Source organism: Megascapheus bottae, chromosome 8 (assembly GCF_031878675.1).
Source record: "Megascapheus bottae isolate mThoBot1 chromosome 8, mThoBot2.hap1, whole genome shotgun sequence".
Classification (NCBI taxonomy): domain Eukaryota; kingdom Metazoa; phylum Chordata; class Mammalia; order Rodentia; family Geomyidae; genus Megascapheus; species Megascapheus bottae.
This window is the reverse complement of record NC_143516.1, coordinates 6,259,429-6,282,413: the sequence shown is the minus strand read 5'-3', so window position 1 is coordinate 6,282,413 and position 22,985 is coordinate 6,259,429. Positions and strand designations below refer to the sequence as shown.

The 22,985-nt window shown below is 44.6% G+C and overlaps 2 protein-coding genes across 11 annotated transcripts in view; one reads left to right on the top strand and one right to left on the bottom strand.

Moving 5' to 3' along the window:
- Positions 1–10,208, top strand: part of Synj2 (synaptojanin 2) — a 76,604-nt gene extending 66,396 nt beyond the window's left edge. For 3 of the 6 annotated variants that reach the window (XM_090337903.1, XM_090337902.1, XM_090337904.1), the window contains 4 exons: positions 1,597–1,709; positions 2,553–2,661; positions 4,329–4,513; positions 6,499–8,998. In XM_090337903.1, the coding sequence (XP_090194029.1) occupies positions 1,597–1,709; positions 2,553–2,661; positions 4,329–4,513; positions 6,499–7,251 (1,160 nt within the window). In that variant the 3' untranslated portion in view covers positions 7,252–8,998. Of the gene's footprint in view, positions 1–1,596; positions 1,710–2,552; positions 2,662–4,328; positions 4,514–4,938; positions 5,446–6,498; positions 8,999–10,043 lie in introns of those variants that run through there. The other 3 variants (XM_090337907.1, XM_090337906.1, XM_090337908.1) reach the window with 3 other exon arrangements.
- A 6,969-nt stretch (positions 10,209–17,177) lies between these two features.
- Serac1 (serine active site containing 1) overlaps positions 17,178–22,985 on the bottom strand; it is a 31,786-nt gene continuing 25,978 nt past the window's right edge. For 2 of the 5 annotated variants that reach the window (XM_090337900.1, XM_090337899.1), the window contains exons 14-15: positions 21,341–21,523; positions 17,956–18,743 (exon numbers count right to left, since the gene is read on the bottom strand). In XM_090337900.1, coding sequence (XP_090194026.1) covers positions 18,541–18,743; positions 21,341–21,523 — 386 coding nt within the window. In that variant the 3' untranslated portion in view covers positions 17,956–18,540. Of the gene's footprint in view, positions 17,810–17,955; positions 18,744–21,340; positions 21,524–22,985 lie in introns of those variants that run through there. The other 3 variants (XM_090337901.1, XM_090337898.1, XM_090337897.1) reach the window with 3 other exon arrangements.

Genomic DNA, 22,985 nt, shown 5'->3' with positions numbered 1-22,985 from the left:
GGCAAATGAAATGAGACCTTTGGGAAGCTGTTTATCTTATAGCTCTGCCTTTGCTTCCTGTTCTTTTCAGTTTGAAACTTTAGAATAGAAAATTGAGCTGGGCATGGTGGCATACACCTGTAATATCAGCCTCTGGAGGCAGAGGAGGAAGGTCAGAACTCAAGGCCAGTCTGGGGCACGTAGCATGACTTGTCTCAAAAACCAAAAGGAAAAGTAGAGTGGAGAGAGAGTTGCAGTGCCATGAGGGAACTTTCTAGCTTTCCAGTGCTACATTCTTGCTTCCTCGCTGGCTGCCCAGGGCCTCTGCTCAGTAGGAATCTGACACCCCCAGCCCTAATGTGCATGCCTCTGGCTCAACTCATGACCCAGGCCTCCTGTCCTCCTGTCCCCGGCCTGCCTAAAGGTTGGAATAAGCCCTGCCTGAGGATGATGGTTTTCTTCAGGCTCTGCAGATAATGCTTTTCCACCAAGCCTGCCTTACTAACCTCAAGGTGAAGTTGTGACATGTTTTTGATCTGTTTATTTTCTCCTCCAAAAACCGTGACAGTCAGACATTAACTTTCTGAATTTTCTTTCAGAATTGAATTCAGAATCATTTCTCTCACAATAATCCATGGGAAGTCAGAAACACGGACTTTTCAAAGCATGTTTTTGCTTTTTCTAGGTCATACTCAGAATGCAAAATAAGATATAAAATGAAAATAACACAAAAATAAAATTTGCAAGCCAGGTATGGAGGCATAGACTTGAAGTAGATGCTGGAGCATTGAGTTTGGGGCTAATTTGGGCTACATAGCAAGACACCATCTCAGAAGTAAATTAAAATTTTAGAAATAAAATTTATAAATCATATATTTTTATAGAGGGTTTATAGAATTTATAAAAATGAAAATTTTAAATTTATATGACTCTATTGATAATAGTTGTTAACTAGAAGGCTTTTCCCTTTTCCAGTTATATATATTATATATATGTATCTATACACAATTTAAAAAAATTGTTTTGAACAAAACTGGTATTTGTTTGTTCATTTGTCTTCATCAAATGTGTCTTATTTTCTGTGTCATAAGATATTTTTAAAATGCAACTTGTTGCAGATGTCAGAATTGCTTATTTCTCTGATTTAGGACTTTAGACACTTAAAAACTTGATTTTGATAATAGTTGTGTTTTAACCACTTAAAAACAAAGAAAAACTTAGGACATTAGAATTCCCCACGGTATCAGATTTAAAATTACATTCAAACATTACTTCTCCAGAGAAGCTGCATAAATAGGTCAACTTGTTAGAAAATCAAAGGCAAAATTGGGTGGGGGGCTTTTCTGGAGTCAAAACCAGGACTACCTGCATGCCGGCACGGCCTTTTCCTCTGCGCCCCAGCCTCTGCCTCTAAATGGAAGCTCTGGAGGTTCCCATGGGCCTGCCCTGCGAGCCGGCACCGTGGGTACCACGGGGTACCACGTGAGCGGGCACACTCACCACTCCTCCTCCAGCCCTCTTCCAAGCTAGCTGGCTACTTGAACCACTGCTCAGGCTGACTGCCTGCCTCTGTTTTATGTGTTGTTGTTTGTTTTTGTTTGTTTGTTTTTCACACAGCTGGTTTAATGGTGAAAAAGTCAGCTTCTGATGCATCCATCTCCTCTGGCACCCATGGGCAATATTCCATCTTGCAGACGGCGAAACTTCTGCCCGGAGCACCTCAGCAACCAGTGAGTTCCTCCACGCTGAGCCCGCTCTCAGCCACAGGCCGGGCCTCTTAACCCCAGTGGGCTGACCCAGGCCACTCAGGATTTGGGTGCAGTGTGTGTGTGTTTTCATGAGTTTTGCCTTTGCCTCTGGTCTACAGAACATTGGTTGCTAAAAGGGAAACGAGAAGAAATTGAGATAGGTTTGGCCATTCCAGTATGAAGTTAGTGAGAGAAACTAAAGCAAGTTCCACAGGACCTGGGTCATGGGGCGGGGGACCACTGGAAGAGGACTGGGTGACAAGTGGTGGCAGAAGGGCGGGTCCAGGACCCCTGAGCTGGTGCAGAGGGAGGTGAGTTAGGGGGTGGAGGCGACAGAGCCTGGGATGCTGCACACGCGTGGCGAGTAGGGTGGGGCGGTGTGTTGGTCAGGGCAGTTCGGGGGAGCTGGGTGGCCATGTCACCCATGTCTGTGATGAGGGTGGGCCTCTGGCCGGCCAGGAGAAAATGCCCTGTAGGAAGCTGTGTATCTGGAAGGTTTTTGCACACACAGGAAGGCCATGAAGACGTGGCCTTCTCCATGCTAGCTTGTATCTGGATATTGAAAAGATCATTTGTCCACATGACTGGCAAATTCGTGAGCTCTGATTATTAATGCTTTTCCTCTTGGAATAAGCGTTTCCCTCCTTTGGGAAATGGAGGGAGGGGAGTGGCTTCCATTTTCAAATTGCTGTCTGATGGGGCTGTGCATGGCTCATGGCCACGCATAGAGCACGTTCTACCTGCACAGATTGGAGGGGGCACACACAGTGGAGGCTCCATGCCCACTCAAGTTCACAAACTTCTCTTCCCAATTCTGCCCTCAAGCCCAAAGCTAGGACTGGAATAAGTAAACCTTACAATGTCAAGCAGATCAAAACCACCAACGCCCAGGAGGCAGAGGCAGCTATCCGGTGTCTCCTGGAAGCCAGTGGAGGTAGGTGATACCTTCTGGCCCAAGAAGAGTGCAGACTTCCTTCTTATCTCCCACTGAGGGTGGCCACAAAAAGGAAAGAGCGGGCTGGGAGTTTGGCCTAGTGGTAGAGTGTTTGTCTAACATTCACGAAGACCTGGGTTTGATTCCTCAGTACCACATACATAGAAAAAGCCAGAAATGGTGCTGTGGCTCAAGTGGTAGAGCTCTAGCCTTGAGAAAGCCCAAGGACAGTGCCTAGGCCTTGAGTTCAAGCCCCAAGACTGGCAAAAAAAGAAAAAAGAAAAGAGTTTTTTGTTTTTTCTTTTTTGGTGGGGAGGATGCCATTACATGAAAGTGGCCTTTAGCAATATTTATTTACTTATTTCCATCTATTCTCAATTTCAATTACATATTCCAAATTCAGTACATTTTGTAGAGATATTACAAGACTATGAAGCAGCATGTAAGGGGGAGAAACAAAATGAATTTTTTACACGTTGAATGTTTGGTGCCTGAATTCACTTGGCTCTGTGGAGTGCAGTGACTCACCCTTATGAGCCTAGCTGCTTGGGAGGCAGAGACTGAAAGGATCAATTTGATGCCAGCCTAAGCAAAGAAGAAAACACAAACAGACCATTTTCATGACCCTGTGTTATCGAATAAAATCTGAACATGATGGTGAATTCCCACCATCCTAGCTAAATGGGAAGCATAAATAGGAGGATCAAGGTCCAGGGTAGCCCAGGTGCAAATATGAGCCCCTACTAAAAAATTAACTAATACATAAAAATGGCTGGAGATGTGGCTTCAGTGTAGAGCTCCTGCCTACCTTGCCCTCAAGAGAAAAGACCTACCTTTAAACTCCAGTACGACAATAATAATGAAGTAGAAGAAGCAGCTGCCAACAGATAGACTGCACTTCAGGCACAAAATCTACCTCCTACATCTCCGTTGAGTATAGTGAATTCTGTACATCAGAGCAGGGACCTCTGGAGAAACTAATATTTCTCCATGCTTTTCCTTGAATCTCCCTCCTTCATTCACAGCCTCTGGTAACTAACAGTTGTAGGTTTTATTCCAGAAGAATCTCGTTTGAAGGAGAGAGAATTTTTCTCCTTCAAAGGGCATATGCATTTATAATTGCCTAATTTGCTTTTTTAGCAGTGCATTTAACCTACTGGGAATTCTCATATAACATTGAAAGAGATCACGAAATAGGAGGCGGAAAACCTAGGAATGCACAACAAAGTTTCTTTCTTTCTTTCTCTTTCTTTTTCTTTCTCTCTTTCTTTCTATTGGTCGTGGGGCTTGAACTCTGGGCCTGGGTGCTGTCCCTGAGCAATTCAGCTCAAGGCTAGTGCTCTACTACTTGAACCACAGTACTAATTCTATTTTTCTGATGGTTAATTGGAGATAAGAGTTCAGGGACTTCTGTGCCCAGGCTGGCTTTGAACCGTGATCCTCAGATCTCAGCCTCCTGAGCCACCGGCAATTGGCCAGCAAAGTTTTTTTGTTTTTGTTTTTTAATTTTATTCATAAGAGGACTAAAAGTATGATTGAAATAGCTCTCCTGCCCATCGACTGATAAATGGATAAATCCATAAACATAACAGGGACTACCTTATGGACAAACTATGAAATGTCTGATTGTCATGAATCTCCTTGAGCCCTGCGGTCCTCTGTTTCAGGTACCACAGAAATGCCTAACTCATCCCTGAATGCCATGGCCCTGCCAGACCAAGCATCCTCCAAACCAGATCTTGGCCCTGGGGGCACCAAACTGGAGACTTCCCAGGGGGTCCTGATCCTGCCTCGTCGGCCTGCACCCAAGGTTCCTGTCATCAAGAAGCCAACCTTGAGGAGGACAGGGAAGGTAAGAGAGGGCAGAACAGGGCAAGATGCTCACATGGCTTGCTAGATACAACACCTCGGACAGCACTCTAGTCGGCTTTCATGTCTCTGCTCACAGTCCCAGCGCTAGCCCAGTCCTTGAGGAAAATGGTTTGCTTAACAACCACTTTTCCTTCATCTCCGGGCTGGGTCTCAGCCCTGTTGAGCAGAAACAGAACGGACTGTGCTGGGACAAGGGTTGCCTGAAGGGGCAGTGTCTCCTGACCACTTGAGCCTTCCCAGGCCCTAGGGGTCCATCGTTGTCATCCGTGTGTGCTGCGTGCACATGTGCAGATTGTATGTTCACGAGGAAACCTGCCCTGGTTTCTGGATGAGCGGCATCCCTTCTCTCCCACACAGCAAGGCCTCCCGGAGGCCCCACAGCTCTTCTCGACACTTTTCTTGCAGATTGTTTTTTGCTCTCGCTCCCAAGCTTCTCAGCCTTGCTTACTGCTTCAAAGACATGAGTTCGTAAAGACAGTAGCTGCCCAGAGACTGGCACCTGTCGACACATCTGGAACTGCCGTTTGATCTCTGTCCTAGGAACGGCACCCGGTAATCCCCGCCTGGGCGCCAGAGTGACCGCTGCTCTCTGCCTGCACTGCGTGAGCACGGCTCTGGCCCAGCCCTCTCCACTGAGCATGCGTTATCTTTGCCCAGTTGTGTTTCTGTCCATGCTGGTGCATTGTTGTCTGTCCATTTGCCATGCTTTCTCATCAACCCTTTCCCTCGTTCTCTCCATACATTTGCCTTGTGTTTTCTTTTAAAAGTCAGGAGCCAAAGTGGATTCATTTTCCCAAACAATCGCTCAGGAGTTACTATGGAAAAGAGCTTAGATTTCTAGTTTGCTTTCCAAAGAACAAGGGAAGCATCAGAAAGCCACTGTTTAACTCCTGATAACCACTTTCTTGCATATACACAACATGAAATGAAACATGCACGTACATATATACGTATATATGTACATATACATATATGTATATACATACACATGCTTCATTTCATGTGATATAACAACGAAAACCTAGAGAGAACTGGGTGCAGTAGCTCATGGCAATGTCCTGGATTCAATTCCCAGTACCAAAAAGAAAAAAAAAAAGAAAAGAACTTGGTGCCAGACGCTCATGCCTATAAATTGTACCTTCTCAAGAGGGTAAGGTCTGAGGATGCAGATTCAAAGCCAACTGAGGCAGAAAAGATTGTGAGACTTTTATCTCCAAGTAACCACGAAAAAGCTGGAAATGGAATGGTGGCACAAGTGGTAGAGCACTAGCCATGAGCAAAAAGCTAAGGGAAGCTGGGTATGGTGGCTCTCGCCTGTCATCCTAGCTACTCAGGAGGCTGAGATCTGAGGATCAAGGTTCAAAGCCAGCCTGGACACAAAAGGACCTGAGACTCTTATCTCCAATTAACCCTAAAAAACAGGAAGTAGGGCTTGGCTCAAGGGTAGAGTGGTAGCCTTGAGCCACAGAGCTCAGCCGAGTTCAAGCCCCATGACCCAAAAAAAAAAAAAAAATGCTCAGGGACAGCGCCCTGAGAAAACACAGAAATGATGTCCCTGTGGGAGTTTCTCCCTCTTCTGTACCGAAGTAGAAACAGTTGGAGGGATATGCACCCTCTCATCCTCGAGAGAAGCAGCCTTTCAAGGGGTTCCCTTTGAGTGAGGGAAGACCAGGACCGTGTCCTGTGGCAAAAGACAACTTTCTCTCTGAATTCTCCCTGTGACTCTGGTTTTAAAATGGCGATGCACATTTCACTTGATGTGTCGGGCTGACATGATGGTGTGTGTCTGCCATGTTTTCTCGTACCTGGTCACATTTCTGGCATCCCAGAAATTACTTCATCCTTGATCTGGCCAGGATGCCAGCACAGTCTCGTCCTTCTCTGTTTCCTGCTGACACTGAGCATTCAACGTCTCCTCTGCCCCGTGCTGGCTTCTTATTACACTCTTGTCTTGCCTTTTCTCAGCTCCTGTCACCAGAAGAACAGTTTGAGCAGCTGCCTGTCCATTTTACAGTTGGTCCCCCAGACACCAGTCTTGAATCCCCTCCTCCGTCAGTAGTCCCTCGAGCTCCACCTGTTCCCAAACCGAGAACATTTCAGTCGGGGAAAGGCATTGAGAGGAGACCCAGCAGTGGAGCACCAGCACCAGAGGAGGCTCCTCCGACGGCAGGAGTTGTGGAACTGCCACCCTCAGAGGTTCCAGTCCCAGTGCCCAGGGTGCCCCCCCGGAGAAAGAAATCTGCGCCCGCAGCCTTCCACCAGCAGGTCCTGCAAAGCAACAGCCAGCTTCTCCAGACGTGCATCTGCGGTGGCGTAGACAGATGTCCACCCAGACTCCAGCCCGACGCCAAACCTCCCTGCACCCAAGTGGGCTTTCCTGACCCTTCATCTGTCACCAGCCCCCAGACTGACGCACCCAGAGAGCCAAGGCCAGAGGCAGCATCTCTCCTTGATGAGTATCAGGATCGCTTCTGGGACCTTCTCCACCACCCTAAATTAGTGAATAAAGAGTGGCTTTCCCAGAGCTCAGACCCCCTGCACTCAGAAGCCAGGAGCCCTGAGAGGCCACCCAGGGACCCCGCACAGATCAGCGCCTCTATGGCTGAGGGGGACCTGTTGTTAAACCTTGAGGAAAAAAACTCCCGCTATTGGGTGGCCATCAGCAACAAAGACAAGAGGACGACCTTGCAGGTGTTCGACCCACTGGCAAAAACATGACGCAGCACCCACAAGGCACTCTGGACCCCAACCTCCGCCGAGACACTTGCGTGAACGCACACTGCAGACCCCATTCTCACTTCCGCCATTCTTGTGTACTTTACAAAAGCTGTGTCTCTTATTCAATTACATCTCAATTCAGTCGCCCCAAATGTCTTATTCAAGACGTGTGCATTTGAAGTCTGCTTTCAGGGAAAGGGAAGCCTCCTTGCTCAGGGTTCAGGGTTTGTGTCGAAAGGCAAGGAAGTCTAGGCAAGGCCCAGAAGTTCTGTCTTGTTGAATTTTAAATGGTTGTTCAATTCCTGTGTGTATCGGTAGGCTTTCTAGATGCTGTTGTTTTCTTGTGCTTGCAGGTTTGGGGCAGTGCTTTGTCAGCCCACCTAAAGGTGGGTGTACGGGTGGTACTGACAGTGCTTGGGGCTATTCAGAACTGTCTGGTTTAAAACATCAGACCAGCCCGGCGTCCCTGGAGCCCGTGTTTATGCCGGCAGCCCCTCTGCGCAGCGTCCACCAGCCACGGATCAAAAACACTGAACACAGACTTTTCTCTAAATATTACAGCAACCTATTTGTACAGCATTTATACAATTAGGGGTTACACGCGATGATATCAAGTATACGGGAAGATCTACGCACAGACTATGTGCAGGCGCCATGCTGTTTTCTGTAAGGAACTTGCTTTTCTGTGGAACCCGCCCCCCCCCCAGTGCCACAGTGAGGGACACCTCACTGTGTGCATCCCCTGGTGTCCCACACAATTAGCTTACATTTGGTTTAAACTCATGAGAGTTGTATCTACATTACGATCTTCTTGAGCTGCGGTGTGTCTACCTAACTATAATCCAGTTTGTGTCCACCATTTTGTGTCAGCCATACAACTCCACAGGCCCCATCATATTCTACACCCCATAAGGGGGAGGGGGAGGAAGGTCATGGGCCACCTGCCAAACCTAGGCGCCTTTCACATACGGGGATGTTCAGTGTTATCCTTCCTCCACTTGGGAGAATGTGAAGGAAATGCTGAGTGGGTCGCCTTCCCGGGGCAGGCCCTGCAAGCCTCGAGTTCCATGCAGAGGGGACCAGACAAAAGAGGGTGTTCCGGTGGTCATCTCCTGAGATACTTGCCTACTTGAAAGGATCATGTTGCTGCAGAGGTAAAAGGTCTTACATAGCTGAAGGGGAGGACGCAAGGTAGATTGCTTGGAGAGGGGAAATGACTGGCCAAGATGTCTAAAAGGTCTAACAGGCACAACGAAGGATGGAATCGATTTCTTTATTCAAATGCTCCCTTCCCTGTACCCACTTTCCCCCTGAAGAGCAGCACGCCATGGTTCAGAAGAGCAGGAGGAAGCTAATTCCACAAAAGTTGCTTGTGATGCCAGCAGCAGGAAGCTTTGCTTTACGAAGCAAATAGCTAATGCCAACTCAAGAACCTGACGGTGGACACTAACGGCCAGGGTTGTGTTCACTTGAGGAGGCATGTCACAAGAAAAGTGACGGCGGCACTGGTGGCTCATGCCTCTAATCATAGCTACCCAGGAGCTGAGAGCAGAGGATCTTGATTCAAAGCCAGCTGGGATAGGAAAGTCCATGAGACTCCTATCTCAACCACTAGAAAACTTGAAGTGGCGCTATGGTCAAAGTGGTAGGGTGCTAGCCTTGAGTAAAAAGAGCTCAGGGACAGCGCTCAAGCTCAGCCCCATAACCAACAAAAAATGGAAAAAGAAGAGAGGAAAGAAAGAAAGGAAGGAAGAAAAATGATGAGTAATGCCAGGTGACAGTTGTCTCCCACCTGAGTCCCAGTGACTGAGGAGGCTGACCTAGAAGACTGTGGTTCAAATCTTAGCATGGGCAAAAAAGTGTACAAGACTTCATCTCCAAAATCACAAGCAGAAAATTCCAGGAGAGAGGCATGGTTCAAGTGGTACAGCCCCAGCCATGAGCAAGCACAGTTCAAACCCCTGTACCAGACCCCCAAAATAATTATAAGTGCTTTAACATTAACAACTAAAGTGGGGCCAAGAGTTTGGCCTAGTGGTGGAGTGCTTGCCTAGCATGCATGAAGACCAGGGTTCGACTCCTTTACCACATACATAGAAAAAGCTAAAAGTGGTGCCGTGGCTCAAAGGTAGAACTCTAGCTTTGAGAAAACCCAAGGATAGTGCTCAGGCTCTGAGTTCAAGTCCCAGGACTGGCAAAAAAAAATGTAATGAGACTGAATTTGAGCTGGTAATAAGTATGATTTTCACACAAAAGTTTCTCTTAGAAGTAAAGACATCTGGAATACCCTTCTCAATTTTTGAAATCAGTTGGAAGGCTTCCCGTGTTAGGCGTCGACTGAATCACCTTGCCTGTGAGCAGGGACCACCAAGGCAACTGCATTCTCTAACTTGTACTCTTGTTGCAACTAAACCATGATGCAGTTCATCACAGAATGTTTTAGGTACATCATTGGCTCTGGCACATGGTAAGTCTTTTACAGGGTACTTTTCTCAAACCTCCTATTTAAAAACAGTATAGTTCTAGTGATTGCAGTTAGATAATCCATAAAAGTTTAAAGTTGAAGCTCAAGACACATAAAAAGTTCTTCCTGATTTTGCATAAGTAATGTATTAAAGCATTAATTTTATAATGAAATCATTTCATTGGATCAATACAAAGATTACTTATTGGGGGATTAGTGTTAATAAAAACCCTACAGTGTTTTTCCACTTACAATTTGTACTGATGTTGTACAGAATACCTAATAAATATTTTTTTTCTTTTTAAAAATTGGGCTTGTTTTCTTCCAGATATCAAGAGAACCTTGGAATGTCTTCTTTGGCTAGCCTTCTGTTTTGGACCAAATGCAATTGCTACTTATACCTCAGTGTAAGTTTTTTGACTCATCAAGTGAGGTTGAAAAGGCAGGAAGGTAAGGAGATTTTCAGAGTCAGAACTTGAGTCATACTAGGTTAGATGGGAGGCTGAGATGGGAGGGCTGTGGTGCTGACCAGCCCGGGCAGCAGAGTCTTCAAGACTTCACCTCACTGGACCTGCTACCCCAGCAATGACCGGAAGCCTAAACCAGGCAGATGGCAGTCTGGGTATGTACCCAGAGAGGAAGCAAGACCCCCACCTACCTAAAAGGGCTGAGTGGAAGAGAAGCACATGACACCTTGCACATTGGTAAGTGAAGGCACTGAGTTAAGACCCCAATGCAGGCAGAAATGATGCATGGCTTGTAGGCTGCTGACAGGGAGCACAGCTGCCCTGTGTGATGCATGGTTCCATTTTCTGTGGGACATTATAGCAAACCAAGTACAGCTTGAGATACAAGGATGGCTTGAATGCAGCATTGCTAGAAGCTGGGGAAGGAAGTATACCTCAGGTTCTGTCCAGGTACACTAATTAATACACTAAATATAGGTAAGAGTGTTCTCTGGTGAGTTTCAGGAATTGTGAATACACTGAAAATCTCAGAATGGTAAATGCAGGCTGCAGAGGACTTCCGCCTGTCCTAGGAAGGACTGCGTTGAATTCACAAAACTCCAGCGTCCAGCATTGGAACCTGGATGCCACAGAAGAAACAGCTGGTTGTAGGACCTTCTTTTCCAGGGTAATGGGGGTGGGAGTGAGCTTAAAACCCACTCCTAAATCAGGCAACCTGCTCCTATCTGTGAGGCAGTGAGCACTACAATGAACGATATCAACAGTTATCAAAGCATCAAGATTTCCTAATGAGTTGCTTAAATTTCACAAGTTTTTAGGGTCACAGCAAAATTGACCATAGAATACAGAATTCTTGTGTGCACACTGCCTCCACACACATTCTGCCCAATGGTCTTGCCATTTCCAGAATGCCAGAGTCGGAATGGTAAGGCTTATCATCTTTCTGTGCTGGCTTTTACTGAAGGATGGATATTTAGGTTTTCTACATGTCTTCTTGGGGATTGACAGCTCATTTCCTTTTAGTGGTTAATGCTCATCATTTTATTTGTCCATTTCACCCACTAAAGAATCTCTTCAAGCTCCCCAATTTTGTCAATTGTGAGGAAAGCTGTTCTGCACCAGTGGACAAGTTTTTATGTGGCTATACAATTTCAGAGTATATATCAGTGAAGTTGCTAGCTCAGAGTGTGCTTTGAAAGAAACTACCAAGTGTCTACCAAAGTGGCTGCTCCATTCTGCATTCCCACCAGCAACCAATGAGAGTTTCTTTGCTCACAGCCTTCACATTCGGCATTGTATGGGGTGTGGGTTGGGCCCTTCTAGTTGCGATGGAATGGTGTCTTCATTTGCAGTGCCCTAGTGTCTTCGCTTGTTTCTTTATACATTTTGGTGGTAAGTCTAAATCACTGACTCATTTTTTTAGTTGGATGTTTCCTTTTCTTATTGTTTAGTGTTAACTTCTCTGTGAATTTTGAACAACAGTCCTTTATTAAAGGTGTCTTGTGGGGCCAGAAGTTTGGCCTAGTGGTAGAGTGCTCACCTAGCATGCACGAAGACCTGGCTTCAATTCCTCAGTACCACATATATAGAAAAAGCTGGAGTAGTGCTGTGGCTTATGTGGTAGAGTGCTAACCTTGAGGAAAGCCCAAGGACAGCACTCAGGCCCTGAGTTCGAGCCCCAGGATTGGCCCCCAAAAAGAAGGTATCTTGTTTGCTGTTGTTAGTTGTGGGGCTTGAACTCAGGATCTAGGCGCTATCCCTGAGCTCTTTTGCTCAAGGCTAGCACTCTACCACTTTGAGCCACAGCACACTTCTAGTTTTCTGGTGGTTAATTGGAGACAAGAGTCTCATAGACTTTCCTATCTAGGCTGGCTTTGAACCATGATCCTTAGATCTCAGCCTCCTGAGTAGCTAGGATTACAGCATAAGCTACTACTGCACAGCTTAGCAGCGTCTTATGCAAATACACGTGTGTGTATCTATATCTATCTATCTGTGTGTATACATACATATATATATATTTCTAGTCTGTAGCTTGCCTTCTCATTTTCCTGATGCTCTCTTTTACAGAACAAAAGATTAAAAATTTGGAAAAAGGAAAGTAATCTGATAGAAAAGGTATTTCAGAAACTTGACACATTAGTATTTTAATCTGTAGATGATAGTAAATATTGGGAAATCCCTAAATAGATCCATGGTAAATGGTTCAGAGTACTGACTTTACCTGGATTAACAGCACCTTTACTAATAAACAATGGGTGGCATGAGGCTGAGCTCCAACTCCTTCAGGAGTATGGATAACTACCTTACTGGCAGTTACGTAGGCTTCTTATATGGCTAATTTTCCTGACATTTTAAAATAATTTTGAGGTTTTTATCCCCTAAATTGCTTTTAGTTTTTTTTAAACCTCCTCAAATTTGTATCTCTTTATATTTCATTACAGGTTTTTCTTATTCAGTGAAAGTCATCCTCGTTTCTATTAATTTTTAACCTTGTATACTTGACAATATTCATATGGACTGACTTTTGGAGTGGTGTTATCAGTGTCATTTCTTTAGTTGCAGGGTACATGGATGGTGTGAGGATGATTTGTCAGTGCGTGTGCGTGTGTGAAAGAGATCTAGAGTGAGAGCGAGTGAGAGCGAGAAAGAGGAGAGAGAGGAGAGAATGGAGAGAGTTCTTCTACTGGCAGATTCTCTGCGAGGTAGATTCAAATTTGAGCCCTATGACTCTGTGCCAGTTTTTGGCCAGTTTAATAGAACTGTGCTAGAGAGAGGTTTCCTTGAGCTCCTCATCAGAATTCTACCTTTTGTGGTTCTTTGTTTGGTGCTGTTGGTCTGCTTATCTTTCCTTGTGCCAACCCAACATTGTCTCATACAATTTTGAGAGCTGGTAAAGTAAGCTTTCCCTCCATATTGTATTCCTTTAAGAGTGTTTTAACTTTTTGTCGGTCCTGGTACTTGAACTTGGGGCCTGGGTGCTGTCCCTAAGCTCATCTGCTCAAGTTCTCCACCACTCGGAAACACATTTCCACTTCTAGTTGTCTGGTGGTTAATTGGAGCTAAGAATCTCACAACTTTCCTGCCTGGACAGACTTTGAATCTTGATGCTCAGATCTCAGCCTCCTGAGTAATTAAGATTATAGATGGAAGCTATCAATGCCTGGCAGTCTTTGCTATCTTTGACTTAACACATTTCAAACTGTCTACCATCTATCTATCCTTCATCCATCCATCCATCCATCCATCCATCCATCCATCCATCCATCCTACTGTCCAGATTTAACAGTGACTAGATTTCTCAATAACTTTTTATTAGGTTTTTTTTTAAAACAACTCTACTTGGCTCCTAAAAACTTTATATTTTCAAAATTTTTTTCATAATCTTAATACTATAACTATATCCAACAAGTAGCATTTAATTTTTATTTTTATATGCTTTTGCTAGTAATTTTGTATAATGAGAACATTGGCAATCTTTCCAACCTTTCAAAATTTCTTACTATTTACTGTATTAATACACATAACATGCCATTGGATCCATTGGGTCCATTTATGAATCATCATCTTAAGGTTTTTGGTTTGTGTTGCCAGTCCTGGGCTTGAGCTCAGGGCCTGAGCACTGTCCTTGGACTTTCTCAAGGCTAGAGCTCTACCACTTGAGCCTCATCACCACTTCCGGCTTTTTTCTATGTATGTGGTATGGAGGAATCGAACCCGGGTCTTCGTGCATGCTAGGCAAGCACTCTACCACTAGGGCAAACTCCCGGCCCCACGGCAATCATTCTTATGTTATTCTTATTCCCAAAAGTTAGTATATTTGCTCTTTTGTTGTGCCTTTACTAAAGTACCTTCCTGAGTTGCAAAATTTTTTCTTTTTTTTTTTTGCCAGTCATGGGCTTGAGCTCAGGGCCTGAGCACTGTCCTTGGACTTTCTCAAGGCTAGAGCTCTACCACTTGAGCCTCAGCACCACTTCCCGCTTTTTTTTTTTTTTATGTATGTGGTACCAAGGAATCGAACTTGGGTCTTCATGCATGCTAGGCAAGCACTTTAACCACTAGGCCAAACCCCCGGCCTGCAAAATTTTTTCTTAAGTGATGGTTAAATCTTATAAAAAATTCTCCATGTATTGAGATTATTGATTTTTCTTTATTTTGTATGCAAATATGGTAAATTACATTGATCAATTTTGCAAAACTTGAACTTTTGGCATAAACTCAACTTTCGACAGCTATCCTTTTAAACATTACTAGTGTATGTGTGTGTGTGTGTGTGTGTGTATGAATGACTTGAACTCAAGGCCAGTTCACTCAGTTTTTTTCAACCAAAGACTGGATCTCTACTACTTGAACCTCATTTCCAGTTCTGGGTCTTTACTCATGGAAAAGAAGAGTCTGTCAGATTTGTCTGCCCAGGCTGACTTTAAACCATATTCTCAGATCTTAGCTAGGATTATAGGCAAAAGCTATCAGTTCTTGGCTCATGTCAGTATTTTAGTTTAGGATTTTTATGTCTGTGTTCATAATTGAAAGTAGCTAATTACCTTTTTATCTTCGTAGTGTCTTTTCATACTGTATCCAAGTTGAATTAACCTCATTTCCTATGAGCTGGAAGAATATGATCACAGAATCAGGGAATAAATTTTTCCCTTAAGTTGTTTACCTCAGACATTTGTTACAGTGATAGAAAAGCTAACATACTGATTTATTTTTTGTGGAATTTTCTATTTCGTTTAAAATGTAATATATTGGGCCGGGAGTTTGGCCTAGTGGTAGAGTGCTTGCCAAGCATGCACAAAGACCCGGGTTTGATTCCTTGGTACCACATACTTAGAAAAAGCCAGAAGTGGTGCTGAGGCTCAAGTGGTAGAGCTCTAGCCTTGAGAAAAAAAAATCCAAGGACAGTGCTCAGGCCCTGAGCTTAAGCCCAGGACTGGCAAAAAAAAAAGAAAATAAATAAATAAAATAAAATGTAATATATTACAAATATTCACACATGCTTTGTTGTTTCTGGCAGTATAAGGGCTTAAACCCAGGTTCTATACTTACTAGCAGCTGCTTTTAACCACCGGGCCATACTTCAATTTTTTTATTTTTGGTCAGTCCTGGGGCTTGTACTCAGGGCCTGCACACTGACGTCTGTAGGCTTTCTCAAGGCGAGAGCTTTACCACTTGAGCCACGGCGCCACTTCCAGCTTTTTCTATGTGGTACTGCACACACGTCTTCCTGCATGCTAGACAAGCACTCCCACTAAGCTAAATCCCAGCCTTTCCAGCTCTAATTTTTACTGATTATTTCTGAAACAAGTTCTTGTTTCCTGCCCAGGCAGGTATCTGGGTATAATCTGCCTATGCAAGGCTTCCTGTTAGGGCTAGAATCAAACCACCATGTGCAGCTTTTCACTGAGAACGGAACTTGGAGACTTCTGCCTGAGCAGGCCCTGAATCGTGATCATACAAATCTCAGCCACCCAAATAGCTAGTGTTGCAGATGCAAGCCACCAGCACTTAACTCTTTTTAAAATGTCTTCATAAAGCCAGGCGCTGATGGCTACTGAGAAGTCTAGAAATCTAAGAATCATTGTTCAGAGCCAGTTCAGGCAGACAAATCTTTGAGATTTTTCTCTTTAGTTAACCAGCAAAAAGCAGAAGGGGAGGTATGACCATGTGGTATAGTGCTGGTCTTGAGTGAAAAAGGGCAAGAGGACCTAGCCCCCCCCAAAAAAACCCTACATTATAGTGATCTCCCCCTTTCATGACTAATGTAATAATTTGTCCCTTTTCTTATTGTGATTGCTCTGTTAGAGGTTTGTTGATTTTACTCATTTTTTTTCCCCAAGAGTCAACTTTAGATTTATGAAGACTTCTTTCTCATTTCATTAGTTTTTCTCTTAAACTTCCTTTATTTTCTTTGGTGTTCAGTGTTCTGTTGTCTTGGCAGAGTGTATGTTTCCTTTGGCGCACATTTTGGAAGGGTGTGTGTTAATTCTCCATCCTTGTGTGCAGCTGTGAGTGTCCAGGTAAAAAAAAACCCTGGAGGAGGGGATTCTAGAAATCATATAGCTCACATCTTATTCTGTGACCCCATTTTTTTTGGGGGGGGGTTCTTGTTTCTTTTCTTTTTTCTTTCTTTTTTCTTTTTTTTTTTGTCAGTCCCGGGGCTTGAACTCAAGGCCCAGGCACTGTCCTTGAGCTTTCTGAAGTCTAGCACTCTTATCACCTGAGTCACAGTAACACTTCTGGCTTTTTCTGTGTATGCGGTACCGAGGACTTGAACCCAGGACTTCATGCATGCTAGGCAAGCACTCTACCACTAGGCATGCATGTTCCCAGCCCTACGGTCTTCTTGTTCTTTCAGTTCTAAGACACATGTCAACATCCTTCTGTAGTTTTCTACATCTGTGTATTATATAATTATAGATGACATACAAGTAATTTTTTGAAACTATTTTCTATTGAAAGTAGTCATACAGCGTTGTGATTATACTAAAATCCAATGAAATGAACACTTTAAAAGGGTACATGTCGGACTGAGGGCCTAGCTCAGGGGTTGAACATCCGCCTAACAAGTGTCAGGCTCAGGATTCAGTCTCCAGCACCACACACAACACGCACACAGACACACGCACACACACACACACGCACGCACGCACACACACGCACACAGTAGATTTTCAGGTATGTGAATTACATCTCACTAGTGCTACTAGTGCTCACTAGTGCTACTTCTACATGAGCAAGGAAAGAAGCTACACTTTATTTAGCCAAAGAGACTATGAAATTTGATACTAAGTTCTGTTAGCAATCTAATGGTAGAATAGTCTGTTTTCCATACTCTGGTGATCAGTAATGGACTACATGCTTTATCCTTATTCCAAACATATCACAAGCACACCAGCTACAATCTGGCGAGAATTCTATAAGCTAGAGTTGGTTTTGTGGTTTTAAGAAAGAGCTGGTTCTCAGCAATATGAAAATAGAAACATACAAGGAACTGCCCATGCACAACACCTGGCCTAACAGACCACGTGTCAAGGACTTAACTATTAAAACGTTCTGAAGAACGATACTAAAAGTTTACAACACAAAGCTGGAGGACGGTCTTTCATGTTCCAGTTCATTGCCTCTCACTTCAGGTACTCTTCTAATGGCGTTGTCATTGTACGCTGAGTGGCCAGAGGACCAGGTTATCCCGACTTCCCCCACCCCCACACTGGCTCCAGAGTGAGCCCAGATAGTCAGAGGAAAGGCACTCCACCTGGCACTGCACTCCTGTCACCGGGGTGGGGGTCGAGTGGGGTTTAGCTCCTCTTCCTGCAACCTCCAGTTCTACGTGGAGCTTCTCAGTGTGCCAGTGCAGTCACAGTCTGCTGTCTGCCTCGACTTCCAGACCATGATGCCATGCTGACTGCTCACAGGACTGCACAGAGACCAAAAGGAGAAAGGACACCAGGTTTCTTGCACTGTATTTACGTGAAGAATGGAAAACGTCACTTTTCAAGGTCTTTGGCTAAAGTTTCACGAATAAATTGCAATGTACGCTGATACAAAAAAGCATCCTTTGTCCTTGGCTTACAAATGTTCAAGTGGTTAACGTCCACAGGAATTAGGTCCCCAATGCCTAGAGCTGGAGAAAACAGAAATGTCAGTAAGCCTAAGCATAAGCAAGTTTCCCAATTGCTTATGAGATGGGACCCAATAGATGAAGGACCTTCAAGTTCAACTGTGGCTAAACTACATGAGAGCAGATACTCCAGAAATGCTGTGCAAAGTCTTCGGGTGAGTCCTGATCTGCCCCACCTACATGAGGAAACTGCACCAGGCTTGTGACTGTCTCATGAGGACCAGCCTGCATTCCGCTCCCTCATCCCGTGACTGTGCACAGAGCGATACTGCAATCAAGTGGATCTGGTTGGAAGGGACAGATTTCACTGAGATCTCTGAGGTAAGGATGCGGGTGGGAAGAAGCCACAGCCTCTTGGTGACATGAAAGAAGGGCCACAGAACTGTGACAAGGCTGCCATCCATAAGCTTCCCAGATAGCAAATAGCCATTCTCTGGTTCCATTTGTCTGAGACAAAGATTTCTTAGGCTCCACTATCAAAGAATAAGTGCTTTTCATTTTCTTCAGGTAGTATGTAATGTACTATAATGTAATACTCATGCTGCATCTTCAGGCAGCCACTCTGCACAGTGTCCTGGGCTGTAAGCGACTCAAGAAGGCTGTGCAGTAGCTGCCAATGGCACCTGACCCAGACTCAGGAATGACCAGACAGGAGACACACTCAGGAATGGAACTCATTCCTGGTCTTCATAAAACTCCTCAAAGTAAGAAACTAGATGTAAAAGCTGATACAATTACACGTGAGGGTTCACCTCGCAGGCGCAAATCAACAACAGGTTTCTACAGTCAATACCTGCCGAATCCACGGGCACGATGTGGAGTTTAAGCATGCTACCAATAAAGGTTGGTTGGGTTTCTACGAAACTCAGCACCTGGAAGTTTTTGTCTTTTGCGAACTCCAGAAAGTCATCCTGTAGTGTTTTAAGTGCAGGAGAATCTATAACGTTAACAGAGAACAGGGGTGTGATGAGTTTGGGTTACCCAATTCAGAATAAAATGCACCCATCTTTCTCATCTAAAAAGGGCACTAGGATTCTGCCTGAAGAAAGGTGTGAGGATTCTGCTCCCCAGCACCACAGCCACGGCCAGAGGAGCGGACAGCATGACCACAAGGAAAGAACAGCCGAACGAGGGTGCAAGGGAGCCTTTCAAAACACTAACTACTATGCTCAGAACCACTTGAAAGGGCAAGGGAGCCACTGAACATGCTGATAAGAACTAAAAACAGCCACAGAACAAGAAAGGACTTACGGAAAATTAAGTTGACTTCATTCAAGGAAGGACAATTTGAACATCAGAGCCAAGATGGCACAATGACAGGTGCACTAAGTAAGTGGAAAAAAGTGCCAGCCCTGGGGCCGGGAGTTTGGCCTAGTGATGGCGTGGTTGTCTAGCATGCACAAAGATCCAGGTTTGATTCCTTGGTACCACATACTTAGAAAAAAGCCAGAAGTGGTGCTAAGGCTCAAGTGGTAGAGCTCTAGCCTTGAGAAAGTCCAAGGACAGTGCTCAGGCCCTGAGCTCAAGCCCGGGACTGGCAAAAAAAAAAAAAAAAAGTGCCAGCCCTCCGGCACAGCAACAGGGTTCTAGTCCAGTTAGGGAGCTGACTGGCCTAGGAGTCACTGCTTGTTTCCACAGGAAGAGCTCACTTTGGCCTGCCCCTTGCCCCAGAGCCCACGCCACTACACCAGCCACTGCTAAACCCTAACATGCCTTAGGGACTGGCAGCCAGTGCCCTGATGAGTTGAGACCTTGGCTGGCACATGCCTCAGTGAGTGGAAGATACCCATGTCCCTCAGAACCAGCCACAAGCCTGCGTCCTAGCCACACTTGCCTCAGGGGAACTGGGGAAGACCTCCTGGCCTGCGGATTCCAGGAGCCACGGCTCCCGATCTTCCGTCCTGCCGTTACCCCACCTGTCCATCAAGAGCTGGGAAATCCCAGCTGTATCCTACCTCTAGGAATGGGGCTATGAAAACCCCCAGCATTTGCCAAGCTCATCCCTGCTGGCCAGGGAGAGGGCTCACTCATGTCTCCGAGCCTCAGGACTTTAGCTCCCAATGCCAAGTCTTGTCCCAGATCAGCCTGACCCATGAGACGTGGGACCATGCCACATCCTGCAGCTCCGGAACTGCAGATCCTAAAGCCATAAAGCCACAAACCCCAGCACCACCCATGTTCAAGCCATGGGACCTAGGGAAAGTCCCCAACGTACTCTGTAAACCAAGGACATGGAAACCTAATCAGAGGAAAAGCCAAGTTGGACATGGTTCTGTTCACCTGTAACCTCAGGTCCTTAGGAGGCAGAGGGAGGAGGATCATGGTCCAAGGCCAGCCCCAGAAAAAAGTGCAAGACAGTATCTGAAAAACATGCTACCGCAAAAATGGCTAAGAGCAGGGCCAACTGGTAAAGCATTTGTTGAACAAATGCAAGACTTGGAGTTCAACTCTCTTAAAAGGAAAAACCTACACATAACTATACAAAGTTCACCATTAGACCAGATAGATGCCCCAAACCTCAGCATGGCTGAAAACGATCAAATCACAAAATAAAAGGGATAGAGGAACAAGAGACTTATGAAATAAGCAGAATAAAAGAAAATGGTAGGAGGATGCTCAAACCTTGACTATAAGTGGATTAAGTTTACCACAGATACTTAACCAAAAAAACTTGCTTTACTGTAAAGATATTAAAAGTGAAGGGTTTGAAAAAGATAAATCACATAAATGGAAACTAAAAGCAAGCAGGAGTAAGACAAGAAGGGTCCTTATATATTGATAAAGAATCAAATCAAGCTGGGTGGGTGGCTCATACCTGTAATTCTAGCTACTCAGGAGGCTGAGATCTAAGGATTGAGGTTCAAAGCCAGCCCAGGCACTAAAGAATGTGAGACTCTTATCTCCAATTAATCACTAGAAAAGGGGGAGTGGGGCAGAGGCTCAAGGGGTAGAATGGTAGCCTTGAGCTGAAGAGCTCAGGGACGGCACCCAGGCCCAGAGTTCTAGGCCCTGTGACCCCCCCAAAAAAGAATCAACTTAAGGCCAGACATGGTGTGAAGGAAGTGAGGGAGGGAAATACGAGCAAGAAGACAACTAGCACACTCAGGCTACAGGTATTCCAGTCAAAGAGGACTGTAACAAAGATAGTGCTGCATAACGATAGACCAAGTATCAAATATTCATTTCTCTTTTAGTGGCTGATGATTTTGCAAATTCATAGAAGAAAACAAAACTTTTTTTTGTGGATCTCATTTTTTTAAATAAAACTTTTTTAAAAAATATATAATTTTTCTGATATTTAGTACCTAAAATAACATTAAAATTATAGTTATACTTAAGTAAATAGTGCCTTAAAAACAAAAAGTAAAGTATCAAAGAAAAATTAAGCCCAAGTCTAGGTTCTTCCATGGATAATCTAAACACAGGTATTAACAAAGAACGAATGAATGCGCTTAAGGAGGAAACTGGATTTTCTACCTTCTCCTTTTAATCAGTGTTAACGCAGCGCGAGTCCCTCCAGTAAGAAAGCATTACCTTTGCTGAGCTCTTTTACTTCCAAAGAGGGAAACAGAAGATAGCGAACATTAACAGAGTATTCAGCCAACCGTGACCCATGATGTGGTACGCTGAAGAAAATGATTCCTCGGGTGTTGTTGATAATTGTGCTCAGTTCTGGCATCTTAGAGGCTTCTAACAGCATCTTCTTGACAAGGAGACCTAGCCACAAAGACAAAAGAAAAACAGTGGATAAGCTATTTTCTTTTTCTCTAGTATTCTTTTTTTTTTTGGTCTGGGGCTTGAACTCCGGGCCTGGGTGTTGTCCCCGAGCTCTTCAGCTCAAGGCTACTGCCCTACCCCCTGGAGCCACAGCACCACTTTCACTTCCGGTTTTCTGGTGGATAAGAATCTCATGCACTGGCTGGCTTTGAACCACAACCCTCAGATCTCAGCCTCCTGAGGAGGCTCTGAGCCTCTGAGCCTCTGGGCCTGGCTCTCTCTAGTAGTCTTTAAAAAGTGTGGGGGCGAGGGGCTCGGGAATGGGAATTTGGCCCAGTGGTATAGAGTGCTTGCCTAGCATGCACAAAGGCCCGGGCTCGATTCCTTGGTACCTAGAAAACACCAGAAGTGGTGCTGAGGCTCAAGTGGTAGGGCTCTAACCTTGAGAGAGTCCAAGGACAGTGCTCTCAGGCCCTGAGCTCAAGCCCAGGACTGGCAAAAAAAAAAAAAAAAAAAAAAAAGAAGCAAAACAAGACAGAGAGATGTTTTCCTTACACTATTTTAAAATAAGTCAGGTGCTGGTAGCTTGCACCTATAATCCTAGCTACTCAAGAGGCTGAGTTCTAAGGATCACAGTTTGAAGACAGCCTGAGCACGAAAGTCCCTGTGAGATGCTTATCTCCAACCAGAAGTTTTCTCCAAGACAGAAGTGGTTCTATCTCAAGAGGTACAGCACAAGCCTTGATCAAAAACAGGCCCAGGGATAAGGACACCTGCTCAGCTATGTTCATCTGTGCACTATTCACAATAGCCAGGCGATGGAAACAATGCAGATGCCCTACTGCGGATGAATGGATACAGACAACATGGTATATATACACAATGGAATTCTACATAGCCAACAGACAAGATAAAATAATGGCATTCACAGGGAAGTGGATGAATCTAGAGCGAATCATGTTGAGTGAGACAAGTCAAGACCTAAGGAACAAAAGGCACATGGTATCCTTAATATGTGGCTATTAAATCCAAAGAGTACAAGAGCGAGGACTCAATATTTGTATACCCAATGCTATGGACATGGTAATGGAAATATAAACATAACTATACAGACATAAAAACCTATGACTCTATAGACATAATGTTTTATTTCATAAATTAATGTTTCTATGACATACAAACCCTTAGCCTAATTTGGATTAAGTTCTAAAAACTAAGTCCCAGTGATTGTAAATAGAGATTCCCTTCTTGAACACTTATTTGTTAAACTTGTCATTTGAAATATGATGCAAAAATAACTGTTAATAAATTCTTTAATTAAAAAAAAAAAAACAGGCCCAGGGACAGCACCCAGGCTTGAGTTCAAGCCCCAGGATGAGAAAAAAATTTTTAAATATTTCTATGGTACAAGAAACAAGGCCCTAAAAATATAACCACCCCTCATCCTCTCGATGTGTAGTAC